The sequence below is a fragment of the Sinocyclocheilus grahami genome, unplaced genomic scaffold (genome assembly GCF_001515645.1).
Source record: "Sinocyclocheilus grahami isolate Dianchi unplaced genomic scaffold, SAMN03320097.WGS_v1.1 scaffold1910.1, whole genome shotgun sequence".
In the NCBI taxonomy this organism is placed as follows: domain Eukaryota; kingdom Metazoa; phylum Chordata; class Actinopteri; order Cypriniformes; family Cyprinidae; genus Sinocyclocheilus; species Sinocyclocheilus grahami.
This window is the reverse complement of record NW_015507089.1, coordinates 39,196-56,435: the sequence shown is the minus strand read 5'-3', so window position 1 is coordinate 56,435 and position 17,240 is coordinate 39,196. Positions and strand designations below refer to the sequence as shown.

Sequence of the window (17,240 nt, the reverse complement as noted above, 5' to 3'; positions counted from 1 at the left end):
CCATCTATTGCTAGTAGTCCCGTTCTGCTATGGTCCCCCTAAGAGAGGTCATCCTGCTTCCAAGCAGACCCTCAGCCGGTGGATAGTGAATGCCATTACGGTGGCCTATGAGTCCTCTGATCTCCCCTCACCATTGGGGGTCAAGGCTCACTCAACAAGAAGTGTGGCGGCCTCCAAGGCCTTTCTCGCAGGAGTTCCTATGCAGGACATCTGCAACGCTGCAGGATGGTCTACGCCCTTCACGTTCATCAGGTTTTATGACCTAGATTTGCGAGCCACTCCAGGCCCCTCTGTTCTCTTGCCATATCTGTGCTCTTCCACACTAGGCAGGGATTTGCAAGTCTGGCGGCGTGGACATCTCGTTCCCCTAGCGTTTCCGACGCAGCTCGAGTTCCCGAAGGGGAACGTCCCGGGTTACGTATGTAACCATGGTTCCCCGAGGGAACAAGATGCTGCGTTGCAAGGCCATACTTCCGGCATCCCTACTAGAGCTTGCTTCACTCCTAAGAAGCTAGCGCCGGCTGCACCTCACGTGCTTTTAAAGCTTCCTGGTCATGACGTCACCCGCCTCTGACGTCCTGCCCATCAATTCGACTGATTACACATATGATTCAGAGCTTGGTATCGCTGAAGGCGTTTCCCCTATCGTTTCCGATGCAGCGTCTCGTTCCCTCGGGGAACCATGGTTACATATGTAACCTGGGATGTTTACATTGCACTTATATTTCAAATACCTGCATGTAATTACATCTGCAATTAATTTCTGTAATTACATTTATAATTACACTGTTCACCCATCCCTTACAACTTAACCCAGCCTTAAACCTACCCATTCCATCAAACCTGTCCCTAACCGTACCCATATCCCACCTCAATAGCAGCAAAAGTGTTTCGCAATACAGTATGAAAACAATAAGTACATTGTACTTATTTGTTTTGATGTAAGGACAGACAGTTCGGACATTGTGGTGAAAATTAGAGGTAAACAACTATATAAATACTATAGTTCAGTTTCTTGCACAGACCGATCGTTTTGTGTCTTTACACATCAATGTATCGTCACGAGCCGCATGGTTAATTTGGTTTTGTTTGTGTGTTTTTTTCCAAAACTCCCAAAGCCGTGAAACTCATGAAACTGAAATCGGACATGCTTCTGAGGCAGCTTAACGTTCAATGATCTACAACAAAATAGAACGAGCTTCGGTGATAAGTGAATATTTAATTACTTAATAATACTGATTTCTTGCTAGAAATAACTTAAGATGCCATCTTTATTTTGCTCAACCATCACGGGATAGGACACACAGGATTGTGGGTATCAAGGCAGAGAAGGATGCATCTATTCTGCCTTTAAATATGGACCAGATGAAGGTATCTCAGGAGGCAGGAAGTGAAGGTAACACTGGATTTGACGTGTCTTGATACCTTCCTACCTTGAAATGTGTCCTCCAAAGGCAGCATTTTCCAGTTTCAGATGCAACCGTCAGTTCAGCGTTGTTTCTGCTCCGGTAACAGACACGCTTGTTCTGTCTAGTCGTATTGGAAACATGCTTGTTCTTAAGCTCTCAGTTGTTATTGGGAATATGCTTGTTCTTAAGTTATAGTTGTATTGTCGGGAACACGCTTGTCCCAGAGCTATCTGGTTGTTATTGGAACATGCTTGTTCTAAAAGCTGTAGTCATATTGGGAACATGCTTGTTCTTAAGCTGTAGTTGTATTGGGTATATGCTTGTTCTTAAGCTTCCTGGTCATTATTGGGAACATGCTTGTTCTTAAGTTATAGTTGTATTGTCGGGAACACGCTTGTCCCAGAGCTATCTGGTTGTTATTGGAACATGCTTGTTCTAAAAGCTGTAGTCATATTGGGAACATGCTTGTTCTTAAAGCTGTAGTTGAATCGGAAACATGTTTTCTTAAGTCTATCTTTTCTTAAGGTGTTATTGAGAACATATTGCTTAAGCTTTTAAGATATTGACAACATACTCATGAGGTCATCCGTTAAAGGCAACATAATTGTTGCTACAGGTTAATTTAATTTAATTAATGCATTTAGCAGACGCTTTTCTCCAAAGCGACTTACAGTGCACACAGAGCCACAGGAACACTCTGGGTTTTGGAACACAGGAACACAGGTTATGTGGGTTTTGGCAACATACTTGTTTTGGTCATTTGGTTGAGGGCAACATGCTTGTTGCTTAAGGCTTTGAGATTTTGCTATCAGTTTGTGTTGGGGGATATCAGCATATGGTTTTGTTTTGGGGGGTTATCGCTGCTCTCCCTGCTCTCATCCATGCTAGGCTGCATGGATGCGCAGGGAGTTCTTGTCCAGAACAGAACTATACCGCTAATCCAAACTGTATGCTAATTGTCAATCATCTTTGACGATAGTGGTCCTGGCAGAAATCAAGCATAGCGTTAGTTCTGGCAGGTCACGTTAGTCAAGCTCTCAGCTGATCCCCATCTACCTATAGGAATACGACACCTATCTAAGCATTCATATATAAGGTCCCTCAGTATTATCAGCAGTTTTCGCATTGCTCAATAGCTAATTACCCTCCTCCATCCCCAGCTCCTTCTCTGTCAGTCAGGATTCAGCCTTCTGATTATCCTTTGAATCAGACAAATTCTAAAACATGTACATACAATTATTGAACTTTAGCGATATCTGCAATACATTTATGTTGGTTCTGTTCTGTTTACCCTGTGGGGGTTATCACTGCTCTCCCTGCTCTCATCCATGCTAGGCTGCATGGATGCATTGGGAGTTCTTGCCCAGAACAGAACCATACCGCCAATCCAAACTGTATGCTAACTGTCAATCATCTTTGACGATAGTGGTCCTGACAGAAATATATTTGTACAGTAGTCAACATTTGAGTAGTCAACAGACAAGATCGCAATTTGGTTTGAGGTTTTAGGACAACTTTGATGAAAGGTTTTGATCCACTTCAAATGTTGACTAAATTGTACAACATATTGTTTATTGTGTAATACTGTTTAGTGCTTTGGTAGACACAGACAGTGGTCAATATGGGGTGCTGTGTGTACATTAATGAGGGAAAAAAATTAACTTAAATGATTTTAGCAAATGGCTGCAATATAACAAAGAGTGAAAAATTTAAGGGGGTCTGAATACTTTCCGTACCCACTGTATGTGGCCCCTGAGTTCTATATTTTTTTATTTGTTGTGTTGTCTTGCAGGTGGGTTCATACTAACAGCACACTTCAGCTTGAACTGAGTCACCAGTGCTGTAAGGAGAGAAATTATGAGATGAGAGAAATCACGCTGACTTGCAGTAAAGACTCTCTGACCCACTTCACATACAGACATGTCACAGGCTGTGAATGCAGGATTGAAGGTTAAGTTTACCTGACATACAAATGTATGAAAATGTTAGTTAATGTTACATGCAATTAATTTTGGTGTGTGTGAGTTGTATATGCACAATTAATAATTAGCTGCCGATGTGTGTGATGATTTAGTTTCAAGCCAAACAAACACATTTCTGCCATTTGTGCTTTTCAGCATGTTTTAAGTGAATCAGCTCAATTAACTGTCTATTCGTCTGTGCCAAAATCAATGCTTTATCTTGTTTACATAATAATCAGTATTTTATTTTGTTGTCAAAAACTTACTGCAATTATGTTCAATATATTTCAATTATTACTTTAATGTTCTATGTCACATATGAATAATGCCATGCTTGTGTGTGTCTGTACTTTTAATGTGATTTCACAAACAAATCAAACTTGTGATTGTAACCTGATATCAGGTGTCAAAGCCTCAAAGGCTTTTGTAATCCACTTTATGGAGTCATAATTCATAATAACCGTTAATTCAGTAAAAAAAATATTTGACACTTGTGGTATTTTAATGTGTATTTGCTTTTACATTACCATGTTATTTAAATAATAATAATAATAACAACAATAAACCTTGAAAATATACAGTCATTGTTTTGTTTTGTTTTGTTTTGTTTTATTTTTATTTTCAGAATCCAGTTTTTCCCCTTCTTCCAAGATAATATATATAGCTCCGGAAAAAATTGAGAGCAAAATTATCAGTTTCTCAAGTTTTATATTTTTGTTTTATTCTATAAACTACTGATAACATTTATCCCAAATTCCAAATAAACATATTGTCATTTATAGCATTTATTTGCAGAAAATGTCAACTAGTCTAAATAGATAGATAGATCACCCTAGCTGCCATTAACCATTCTTTTTGTAGGTCACCTGATGTCATCCTGTGGTTGTTGAGTGACATTCGAAATAGTTGGCGGTCATCCCGGTCAGTGAAGAGTCATTTTTCGCCCTCTGCCGGTCTTGTCCCCAACGTCTGCAGCTTGACCTTGTTCTTATGAACCGTTGTCTCTGAAATTTTATGGATGGAAGCAACCTGGTGCTCACTGTATCCCTCTGCCAATGAAAAAGAATCAAAACTTTTCTATTCAACTCTTTTGCATGGTCAATAGCTATTATTTGCTTCCAGTTGCATTTGAGGTACTACTAGCACTGTTTTTGTCACCCAAGCTGGTCCTATTGCTAGAAGATTGTGATGACCACAACAGTAGTTTTTATACTTTACCTTGTTAATTAAGATTTAGTTGAGGTGATTACGTAATCAGTACTTCATGAAGCAGAAATAGGTGTGCCTGTTTTGGAATTTAGCAGACACTGAATTGGAATGGCTGCTATACATGTAAAGCTTTATCATAATAATCAATATGAGCTTAGCTTTTTTTAAAAAAATGTTTAATGTTTTTGTTCTAATAATGATGATTTCTTTTAATAAATATTGATATTTTGATAGTTTTGGATATAGTGACGGCTATAGTTGAATTGGAGTGAGGGGTGATTTTATAGGCAAAGAGTAAAATTTCTCACTCCCCCCCCACACACACACAGTTTCCAGTGACTGCATTCACATTTCTCTGCAGCGTCCCATCTTTGTTTGTCGAAAGCATATGAGACAGCATTGATCTGCTCTGTCCTCTGTACCTCTGAGAATCCCCAGCCCCCTCGCTGTAGAGAAGTGACCTGTTGACATAATCACAAGATGGACATGACTGTTTGGTTACTGATTAGATGTCATGACTCTGAATGATAAAGCCTTACCTGTGAGCAAAGTGCCAGAGTCCTCCATCCATTCTGAGGGACACCGGCAACAGCACAGGTATGTTTGATCTCTGTATCTCTAGCTGTCTGACCAATTTCTTGTTGTTTGTAAAAAGATCCTGTTTTCACATGTTGCAGAGATGAGTTATTTGTATTAATATGCAATATATTCTATTAGACTATGCACATGAACAGGGCTATTTGTCACATCTGTGAATGTATATTTTTATGCATGTGTGTATACGTATGTATGTATAAGCTTGTTACACTATACAATGGCCAGTCTGCCAATAAATGTGATTTTCATGAAAAAAATAGTTTATTTTTTTTAATATAAAATATAAAAGGCAGCACACAAAGAAATGACAAACCATTATTTTGTCAAAAAGCATAAAATGTATAAATAAAAGTATAAGTAATTTTTTTATTTTTCTCATTTCATTCTTGAAAACTTTTTTCAAACACCCTTCCTCTTGCAGGAAATGTGGTGCAATTTCTGAATCCACTCTCAGCTGCACCCTCAGGGGTCTTTCCCCTCAGATGATGTTTTCTTACTCCTGCAAACAATGGGCGCTGGGGAAAAAAATGCTGCTTGCATGACAATAATGTGATGCTGTTCCTAATGATCCTGGTGTTAAGACGCTCTGCACTGTTCTGTCATCTATCATACATATTGTTTCCAGGGCATCATGAGTGTGGAAAAGAAGACGGCACGAGAGCCATGCTGCTCCAAATTAAAGGTAATTTTGACTTATCTTCTCCTGCTTTTCAGTTTCTTGTTTACATTGGCCCATTATGGTCAAAGACATGAATGTGATAACAGCTCATTTAATCCCATCACTATGCAATTACTTTCTATTGACTTTCTCTGCACAGTTTCAGATCATCTTCTGAGATTTTGTTTGTATAATGGCCTCAAAAATAATGTAGACATTTAAGTCTCAGACAAATTCCATTGCATTTTAAATATTAAACCAACTGGCAAAAATAAAATAAAATAGTATAAGCACAATTTTCGAGTAAAATATATTTAAAAAAAAAACATTAAACTATAAATTTGGTCAGTATATAGATATTGACAAAACATATTTGGACAATTTCTGGTTGTTCATAGTTACTGCAATTAACTACCTGTTCTTATTCTGTACACCTCTTTAATTATATTAACGATAAATTATGCATAATTACATGCAAGTAACCCTAAGCCAAATCCTAATCCCAACCCTAACCATATAGTAAGTACATGTATTTTGTATTATGTATTTTGGTTAAAAGCGTCTGCTAAATGACTAAATGTAAATGTATGTAGTTGATTAATATTACGCAGTACTTGAATAATTACACTGTAATAACAACACCTTAAAATAAAGTGTAACCAAATTATTCAGTCATTTACTTGCCTTCATGTAATTACAAGCTAACAAATAGAATAGAATAGAATTGTAACAGATCGGCCAGGCTCCACCACCACCCAATCACAACGATCCCTCTCACCTGAGTTCTGAGCACCTGCACCTGTCACCAATCAAGCACCTCATTACCAGCCTGCATAAAAGCACACACCTCAGACACCCTCACTGTCCGGTCTCGTATACACGCAGAGGACTCAATGACTTTGCTACTGATTTCCTTTGAATACTTCTTGCATTACTTACCTCCTGTGTTCCTCCTAGTGTCTCCTCGTCTCCAAGTGTCTCCTGTATCTCCTAGTTCCCGGATCGCTGAGGTGTGTGCTTCCCCAGGATACCTTCCAGCCTCAATCAAGCCAAAGACTCGGATTACTCCACTCTCCATATCCTCTGCACTCTCTCACGGACCTTTCCCTCACCATCACTTCCTCCAGACTCGACACCAGTACTCACTGTGACCTAATAAACTGTTTTGTATATAACTAACCTGTTGTGTCAGACCTCTTCCGTAACAGAAGACCAGACCAACACCGACGGCACAGATGAGTCACCCCGATCCATTCCAGGAGCTCGTAGACTCACTACGACGAGTGCTACGCAATCCACCGGCACCGCCGCCATCACCACCCATCACCTCATCCATCCCAACCAGCACTTCTTCGCCTACCGTTCATCGCTAGTCCCATGACTCAACCGGCGCCCTACTCTGGTTCGGCGGAGGAGTGCAACGGATTTCTCCTCCAGTGCAATCTCACATTTAAGATGCAACCGCACTCATATCCCACCGACACCTCTAAAATTACTTTTATTATCTCCCTGCTAACAGGACCTGCACTGCAATGGGTGGAAACGATCTGGGCTCAGCCCAGCCCCGTCATTCAAGACCTGCAGAACTTCCTGGGGCATTTTCGCGAGGTGTTCGGAAGGACAGACGGAGATGCCGCTGTGGGAGAGCAACTCTATCACTTACAACAGGGGACCATGTCAATTGCCGAATACTCGCTGAAGTTTAGAACTCTTGCTGTGGCAAGTGGATGGAATGAGAGAGCACTACTGACCACCTACAGACAGGGGCTGGAACCCCAGCTTCGGTTACAGTTCGCTGCCTATGATGATTTGTTTAGGTTGAAAAAGTTCATGCAATTGTCCATCCGATGCTCGAGCCGCATGCAGTCCTGTCTAGCAGCCATACCCGTCCATGCCTCAACCGCCTGCCTCCGCCGACCAGAGCCCAGTTATCCTCCAGAACCAGCACCAGAACCCATGATCGTGGAAAAGCAACGATTATCTTCCGCTGAGAGGCTACCAAGTCCAGTCGATAACTGGAACACCACTATGCCGTAGACATGTTCGCTATCGCGTGGGACCCATCACTCTTCGTCTGTGCCTCCTTCACTCAAAGGACATTCATCTTCTGGTTCTGGAGGGGTCTACTGCGGACATCATCTTAGTGGTTGGTAAAGCACAATCCCATTCTGTCCCGGAAGATGGGAGAAGTCCTGAAGTGTCCTGAAGTGGGGCAAGGATTGCTTCCCAGACTGCTTCCCCGGGGACTCCATCTCCTCCGAAGAACCCAGAGGCCCTTTCCGTGAACTCCACCTCCATTGAGAGTCCCATCAAGAAGCAATCCTTAGAAATTCCAGCCTGCTATGCCCCCTTCAGAGACGTGTTTTGCCCCAAACAAGCCTCCCGCTTACCACCACATCGGTCATGGGACTGCGCCATCGATCTCATTCCGAGTGAGCCAGTGCCTCGTGGAAAGGTCTATTCCCTATCGCTCCCTGAGCAGAAGGCCATGGAGGAATACATCAAGGAGGCGCTGGGTCAAGGTTACATCCGTCCATCTAACTCCCCTGCTGCATCAAGCTTCTTCTTTGTGGCCAAGAAGGACGGAGGCTTGAGGCCCTGTATCGATTACCGAGCATTAAACAACATCACAGTCAAGTTCTGATATCCTCTTCCCCTCGTACCAAGTGGCCTTGAGCATCTCCGTGGGGCTACCATCTTCACTAAGCTGGACCTCTGCAGTGCTTATAACCTCATCTGGATACGTGAGGGGGATGAATGGAAGACTGCCTTTGTGACCCCTACTGGCCACTACGAGTATCTGGTCATGCCCTATGGACTTGCCAATGCCCCCTCCGTATTCCAGGACTTCATGCACAAGGTGCTCCGGGAGTTTCTCCATCGGTTCGTCATTGTATATATAGATGACATCCTCATCTACTCCCGGAGCCAGGCCGAACATCGCCAGCACGTTGCGGAGGCCTCCAGCGCCTGAGAGAGCACCACCTATTCCTCAAGGCTGAAAAGTGCACCTTCGACCAATCCACAGTGCAATTTCTGGGGTATAACATTGACCATACCGGTATCCAGATGGACGAGGGGAAGGTGGAAGCTATAACCTCCTGGCCAGAACCCACCACGATTAAAGAGCTCCAACGATTCCTGGGATTTGCCAATTTTTACCGTCGCTTCATTCTTGGCTACAGCAAGATCACCACCCCCCTCACCAACTTACTCCGAGGGAAACCCAAGTCTCTGTCCTGGACTCCCGAGGACTTAGAAGCTTTCTCCTCCCTCAAGAGAGCCTTCACTAGCGCCCCACTCCTAGTCCATCCAGATTCCGATCTCCCATTCGTCGTGGAAGTTGACGCCTCCACTACAGGAGTGGGGGCAGTGCTATCGCAGCAGCAGGGGAACCCAGCCAGACTCCACCCATGTGCCTTCTTCTCACGGAAGCTCAGCCCAGCGAAAATTAACTATGACATCGGCAACAGAGAACTCCTTGCCATCAAGCTGGCTCTAGAAGAGTGGAGGTATTGGCTGGAGGGGGCAGCCCATCCATTTACCATACTGACCGTCCACAAGAACCTCCAATACCTTCGTGAGGCAAAGCGTTTAAACCCCCGCCAGGCCCGATGGGCATTATTCTTTACCAGGTTTAATTTTACCATTACTTATCGCCCTGGTCCCAGAAACATCAAGGCAGACGCCTTGTCGCGTATTCACAGTCACATAGAAGGCCCCGAAGAACCGGAAAGCATCATCCCACCAAAAATGATCGTCAGTCCGATCGAATGGAATTCCCCTTCAGTGGCCTCCAACACAGCTCCTAACAATCCGCCGGGCTGTCCTCCAGGATGCCAGTACGTTCCACGTATCACTACTCAAACCTCACCATGACTTTGTCTCTCTCCCCACAGAGCCTGGCCAGACGGAGGAACCCCCTCTTCCCTTGATCCTGGATGAAGGCTCGGTCTACAAGGTGAAGGAAATTCTGCAGTCCCGGCGCCGTGGTGGTCAGCTGGAATACCTCGTGGACTGGGAAGGATATGGACCCGAGGAACTCTCATGGGAACCTAGGACCGATGTACTGGACCCCGCCTTAATGTCAGAATTCCATGCTGCCCATCCTGATCAGCCGGCACCTCGGGGCAGAGGTAGACCACCACGACGTCTGGGTTTTCGGCCCTCAGGAGCGGGCCGTGGAGGGGGGAGGACTGTAACAGATCGGCCAGGCTCTGCCACCACCCAATCACAACGATCCCTCTCACCTGAGTTCTGAGCACCTGCACCTGTCACCAATCAAGCACCTCATTACCAGCCTGCATAAAAGCACACACATCAGACACCCTCACTGTCCGGTCTTGTATACACATAGAGGACTCAATGACTTTGCTACTGATTTCCTTTGAATACTTCTTGCATTACTTACCTCCTGTGTTCCTCCTAGTGTCTCCAAGTGTCTCTTGTATCTCCTAGTTCCCGGATCGCTGAGGTGTGTGCTTCCCCCGGATACCTTCCAGCCTCAATCAAGCCAAATACTCGGATTACTCCACTTTCCATATCCTCTGCACTCTTTCACGGACCTTTCCCTCACCATCACTTCCTCCGGACTCGACACCAGTACTCACTGTGACCTAATAAACTGTTTTGTATATAACTAACCTGTTGTGTCAGACCTCTTCCATAACAATAGAATAGAATAGAAAGGTCATTAAAAGACAACCTGTGAGTGATTGTCAGTGGTTCCACAAAACGATACAAAAAGTACTTCAGTCTGATTCAGCAAAATAGCTAAAACTAGCATAAGATGGTCTTAGCTGGTAATACTGGTTCACTGGTTTGTTGGCTTGTTTTATTGGGCACTTTTCAGCTGGTTAGATGAAGATCACCTTGGTCAGTCTGGAAAGACCAACCTACAGTAGCTAAATCCATCTTAAACTATCTCTAATGTGATAACTAATTCAAGCATAAATCACTCAGATGGGACCACCAAAATTATCTCAACATCATAATGGCAATTCTTCATTTCTGCAGAAACTAAAACTAAAAATCTAATTTGTTAGTGTATAAACTAAAGTGGGTTTTTAGTTACATGAATTGTTATCTCTCTGTGTTATTGTAATCTCTCTCTCTCTCTCTCTCTCTCTCCTTCAGATGTTTTTGGCTGCCATGTGTTTTGTTTACTTTGCCAAAGCTTTTCAGGGCAGCTACATGAAGAGCTCTATCATGCAGATTGAGAGACGTTTTGACATTCCCAGCTCACTGATTGGATTTATTGATGGAAGTTTTGAAATTGGTGAGAATAATAATAAAAAAAATACATATGTTGGGTCTAAATGGAGCAGAAATCTTCATATACCCACACACTCTAATGGCATTTATTTTAATGGCGATTTTAATTATTGTACACTTTGATGAATTGGTGGCTGATTCATATGATCTCATTAATGTGTTTCCATACAATCTTCTTATGCCCCACTGACAATTAGGTTTAGGGGTGGACCTTCAAGGGGCTTTTCCCCCTAAAAATTTTACCTTTCCATCTGAATTACATTGTACGAATTTACTCAAAATTTATTTTGCATATACTGTATTTTGTCCTCAAAAAGTATATGGACACTTACATCACATGTATAAATATATACTGCAAATACCATTGCGGATGGTAGATGGCTTCAAGAAATATCATCTTTTTTGGTGACTTTGTGACATTCTTAATCATAATATAAATAAGTTGCTGTTACACAGTTCAAACACTGTGCAACAGTAACACTGTTAAAAAAAATAGTTCTGTCATGACAACTCTCGGAGGGATTGGCATGGTAATATACATGACAATGTTAATGTATTTGGTCTTGGCGGAATAGATCTGAGATTCTGCTGCTGCGGCAGTGCAAGTACCGAGACTTGCTACTGCCAATACATCCACAACATGCTACTGTGAGCATGTAAGAAATACTGCTGCTGCACATATAACATATATGAAATAACCCCCATAGCATACATTAATCACCTCGTAGCAGACCTATACAGGTGGAGCTGGTGTGGAGGGTTTCTGAAGTAAGTGCGCTGCTACTGCTACAGCAAACACCAAGTACTTGAATGTTGAGCAGTGAGCTCATTCTGCTGCTGCGGCAGTGCAAGTACCGAGACTTGCTACTGCCAATACATCCACAACATGCTACTGTGAGCATGTAAGAAATACTGCTGCTGCACATATAACATATATGAAATAACCCCCATAGCATACATTAATCACCTCGTAGCAGACCTATACAGGTGGAGCTGGGGAATGTGGAGGGTTTCTGAAGTGCGCTGCTACTGCTACAGCAAACACTAGCCAAGTACTTGAATGTTGAGCAGTGAGCTCATTGGCTACCGATACAGGAGAGAACCAATCAGCTGTGACGTGATAATGATGTCATTATGTCATATTGAGTTAGATCTATCGGGCTGCACCATCTAGAGTTTCATGCCAGAACTTTGTATTTGTAAAATGGATTTTAAGTGCAGCAATTTGTGTTTTACTAATAGAAATCATGAACATAACAACCAAAAACATTTGCAACGAGACCTGAAAATTAACAGAAAGAAATACAGAGCTTAAATACACTGAAACAAATCAATCAACACTGATTAGTGTCTGCACCTCTCATTGAGTAAGATGAGTGCAGGGCAGGCAAAAGGGATGACCACAGGGTCAAAGGCAAAACAGACACCAGGAAGAGCCAGAGAGGAATTAGCTGTATAGATCTCTGATTCTCTGAAATAAACAGAGAAAATACAAAGTTCAACTAAAGCAAACGCAAAACACAAATGAGTCATAGAAGTTATGCTATCTAATGCAGTGACATTTTTTTTTCAGTGTGGCTCAAGTGAATAATTTTTAGGACCAATGTATTCAAAATGTCTTTAAGTATGTTCTGTACTGCAGGAAATTATGAGTACATTTGCAGTTTATTTCTTCTTTATGGTTAAAATTGGTGGTGATGTTAATAGGATACCAATTTTTGTTATTTTCAGGTAATCTGTTTGTAATAGCTTTTGTGAGTTACTTTGGTGCTAAGCTTCATAGACCACGACTCATAGGAGCTGGATGTTTAATTATGGCCATGGGATCCTTCATAACTGCGGCACCACATTTCTTCCAAGGACTGTAAGTTTAACTGGTCAACTACTCTTTAAACCACTTTAGTTACCACATTTGTGTTGACAAGGATACATTTCTGATTCAAATGATAAGACAAATTGTGTAACAATGTGTTAATGCGTTTTCCACAGGTACAAATACGAAACAACAATTTCCCATTTCTCTGCCTCTAATGGTACAGAGAATATTCTACCATGCTTAACCAATGGGAGTCTTGCACAAGATGAAATTCCCACTGTGGAAATTCAAGCAGGTAAGTTGTTTAACCCTGAGAATGACCTCAGATAAGATATTAAACCATATATAGCGATACTGCAACCAATGTATCACAATAATAAACGTATGGGCCTTGATCTAGTAGAGAAGACCAATTGCCTCTCCAAAAATTAAGTTTTGGTATATTTATGGTAGGAGATTTACAAAATATCTTAATGGAACATGATATTTATTTAATATCCTAATGACTTTTGGCATTACAAGAAAAATCTATAATTTTGATCATTACAATGTATTGTTGGCTTTTGCAACAAATATACCTTTGTGACTTAAGACTGGCTTTGTGGTCCAGGGTCACATATGATTGTGCTACCCACAATCCCCTGGAACACTGATCTGTCACTCTAGTTTGCTTATACCTAGCCTTTCTTTTCTGAACTTTGAACTTTGGAAGCCTAATGTATTGGGTTTGAATGCTTTTTAGACTTTATTCTTTCATTGAGATGCTGATATTGGAGTGTCTTACAGAGTTGCATTGTTAATTTGTTTTTGTAGATTGTGAGAAAGTAGCCAGTTCTTCCTTGTGGCTCTATGTGTTTCTCGGGAACATGCTTCGTGGGGTAGGAGAGACACCCGTCATGCCTCTTGGGTTGTCTTATCTGGATGATTTTTCGAGGGCGGAAAACACTGCTCTTTACATGGGTATGATTGATTACCCATTTCAATCCAATTAAATAATTCTGGCATACATTCAAGCCTTATTAACATACTGCTTTACACTTCACCCCCATTATATGTCAAAACGTACCAATTTCACTATACCACTTTAATTTGAAATGTGTATTTTACTTATTGATCATAAAAAACACATATTAACAGATAACATTATATTAAAAAAGTAAAGGGCCACTTACATTTACTTAAAGAGTGTACACTTTCATGAGAGTTTCTTACCTTGAAGTGCACTTATAAGTAATAAGGTCAAATTAAAAGTATACTTTGTAATAAGGTACAATTAAAAGTTCCACTTAAGGAACTCGAGCTGCGTCGAGAATCGCTTTGGGAACTCCCCTGCATGACCGCGTTCTGAAGCACGTGTAAAATCATCCCAATGGAGCAGCGAGATGTCACGTGAGCACCAGGAAGTATAAAAGCGCATCCGGCAGAGCACAAGTTAGCTTCTGCTTTTCAGTAGCGCTCTGTGTATGTGTCAGTCCTATTTATTGTTGCCTGTCAGCCACAAGCATATCATGTCAAAAGCAAAGTCTAAGTCTATGGTGAGCGAACGGCATTACAGACGTTGCGTTCCTCCCTGCCCACAATATCTGGTGGCGGGGGATACACACAATCTGTGTGTTGTTTGTTTAGGAGCGGATCGGAGCATGCACGGTCAGCTCTCGAGGGAGCTGATTGTCATGACAGTGAGTTGCTCTCGCCTGGCCGTGTTTGATGAGAGCGGCCAGGCTCGCGATCCTGTTGGCAGCGGTCCCGCTGTTGCCGAGGTGCAGCGTAGACTGTTGTCATGGGGATCGCAAGTGGATCTAGCGGAGGGATCCGAGACGGGCTGGTCCTTTTCTCGGTCCTCACCCGCTAGATCCACGGCTCCATCTCAGGGATCGGAAGCCCGTGCTGCGGTCTCTTCCCTCCAAAGAGAGAGCCAGGCACTTCATCTATCTTCCTCCGAGGAGGTGGATGTGATGAGTATCGAGACAGAGGAGACTGTGGACTCGCCACCACAGTTCCTTGCATATGAGGAGCTCGTGGAGGTTGTGACTGATGCTGTAGCCAAATTAAATATCGATTGGCCAGCCCGAGAAACAGGACGCTCATCCTAAAATTAAATTAGATGAGCGTTTCCTGAGAGCTAGATCACAGCCTTCACGATGGGGCCTTCCGTTTTTCCCTGATCTCCATGCCGAGGTGTCAAGATCGCGGGCGAAACCGTGTTCATTCCGTATCTACAGCCCCACAGTCTCAAATTATTCCAACATCGTGGGGCTGAATGAGAAGGGATATGGGACGATGCCAATGGTGGAGCAGACGCCTGCGAGCTATCTCTCCCCATCTTCAGCATCATACCTGAAGGCCCCGAAGCTTCCAACCAGGCCCGTTAGGCTGACATCTAGTCTGGTTGGGAAAGCATACCAGGCTGACCTGCTCAGGGACCTGGATGACAGGGAGGAGGAGGAGTCCGATGTGGTAGCCGAACTGTGTCGGGCCACATATTTGTCCCTCCGAGCCACCAAAGAAACGGCCAGAGCCATCGTCCGTGCAATGGCAGCAATTGTGGCCACGGAGCGGCATCTGTGGTTGAATCTGTCCGATATGCAAGATAAGACAGATTCTTCCTCCTGGACGCCCCGCTCTCTCCCCCTCTGGCCTTTTCGGCAACGCAGTCAACACTGTCGTCGAGAGGTTTCAGGAGGTGAGGAAGCAAGCGGAGGCGTTTCAACGTTTCCTCCCTCGTCACTCCCAGGCCCATGGGGCTGGTGAGCGGGAGTAGGATACCACCTCAGGTGAAAGGATATCCAGGAAAGGATAACACCTCAGTATACGGTGCCCGATCCTCCTCAGTGCCCTCACGGAGATTCACTGATACCCCTGCCACCCTCGGTGCTTCAGGGCTCAGTGAGCTCCGACGAGCGAAATGCCCAGCTGCCGCCCGGTGACGGTACGGCACGGGAGAGCTCGTCCACTGAAGTGAGGGTGCTACAGCAGTCAGGTCGGTCGTTCCCTGCCTGTCATCCGCTTCAGGGCACCGAACTGGCTCCTCTAATAACACCAGAAGACTGCCTCGAGAGGCTGGTTCCCTTAGTAGATTTTTTGGCAGTGTGGAAACTTCTACCAAACGTCTCAAAATGGGTCCTGCAGATTGTAGAGAAAGGTTACAGAATCCAGTTCGGTTCTCGTCTGCCTCGTTTCAACGGGGTCATTCCCACACTAGTGGGCCCCAAGCCGGCTCTGGTAAATGGAACAAGAAGTAGATACTCTCTTGAGGAAGTGGGCCATAGAATGTGTTCCACCTCACGAGAGAGCGTACGGGTTCTACAGCCGTTACTTCATCATTCCGAAGAAGGATGGGGGGTTGCATCCGATTTTAGATCTCCGTCTTCTGAACCGCGCTATCAAACAGCTTCGGTTCAAAATGCTCACTATCAAGCAGATAGTATCTCAAATCCAGACCACGATGCAGGCACATTTGTCTCCTGCTCGTATCGAGTCAATCCTCACGACAGTCAAGAGAGTAAGAGAAGGCCAGTCACTCACTGTCAAACCATTTCAAAGGCAGTTGGGTCTGATGGCAGCGGCGTCCAACGTGATACCTTTTGGCCTGCTGTACATGAGACCCTTGCAGTGGTGGCTCAGGACCAAGGGATTTTCCCCGAGGGGGAATCCGCTTTGCATGATCAAGGTCACGTGGCAATGCTTACGTGGCTTGGACATGTGGAAGAAACATTGGTTCCTGGTTCAAAGCCTGATGTTAGGGGCTCCTTGCTGTCGTGTAACACTAATGACAGATGCCTCTCGCACAGGCTTGGGGGCGGTCATCAGTGGCCACTCTGCCCAGGGTCTGTGGGAAGGCCATCATCTCACTTGGCACATCAACTGCCTGGAGATGCTGGCCGGGTTTCGAGCTCTGCCCTATGGGCACATCATGTGCTTGTCCGCACAGACAACACATCAGTGGTTTCCTGCATCAATCGGCAGGGGGGTCTGACTACCCCTTGTACAAGCTAGCGCGCCAGATCCTTCTGTGGGCTCAGGGGAAGCTCCTCTCACAAAGAGCAGTCTACATCCCCGGGTATCTCAATCAGGGGGCAGATATCCTGTCGAGACAGGGGCTGAGGACCGGGGGATGGAGACTCCACCCCGAGGTGGTGGAGCTCCTCTGGAGGGAATTTGGCCAGGCGGAAGTGGATCTATTTGCGTCGCAGGAAATGACACACTGTCCGCTCTGGTTCTCCCTCATGTATCCAGCTCCACTGGGGCTGGATGCCATGGTGCAGACGTGGCCGAGGCTTCCCCCCGATCGCTCTGCTCCCGGGAGTTCTGGAGAG

At 44.0% G+C, this 17,240-nt stretch overlaps 1 protein-coding gene across 1 annotated transcript in view; it reads left to right on the top strand.

The window, feature by feature from the left end:
* The first annotated feature begins 5,562 nt into the window (after positions 1–5,562).
* LOC107573281 (solute carrier organic anion transporter family member 1B3-like) overlaps positions 5,563–17,240 on the top strand; it is a 29,529-nt gene continuing 17,851 nt past the window's right edge. Inside the window, exons 1-5 of the mRNA XM_016259707.1 lie at positions 5,563–5,858; positions 10,971–11,112; positions 12,840–12,972; positions 13,098–13,219; positions 13,738–13,884. Of these exons, the coding sequence (XP_016115193.1) occupies positions 5,808–5,858; positions 10,971–11,112; positions 12,840–12,972; positions 13,098–13,219; positions 13,738–13,884 (595 nt within the window). The 5' untranslated portion in view covers positions 5,563–5,807. The remainder of the gene's footprint in view (positions 5,859–10,970; positions 11,113–12,839; positions 12,973–13,097; positions 13,220–13,737; positions 13,885–17,240) is intronic.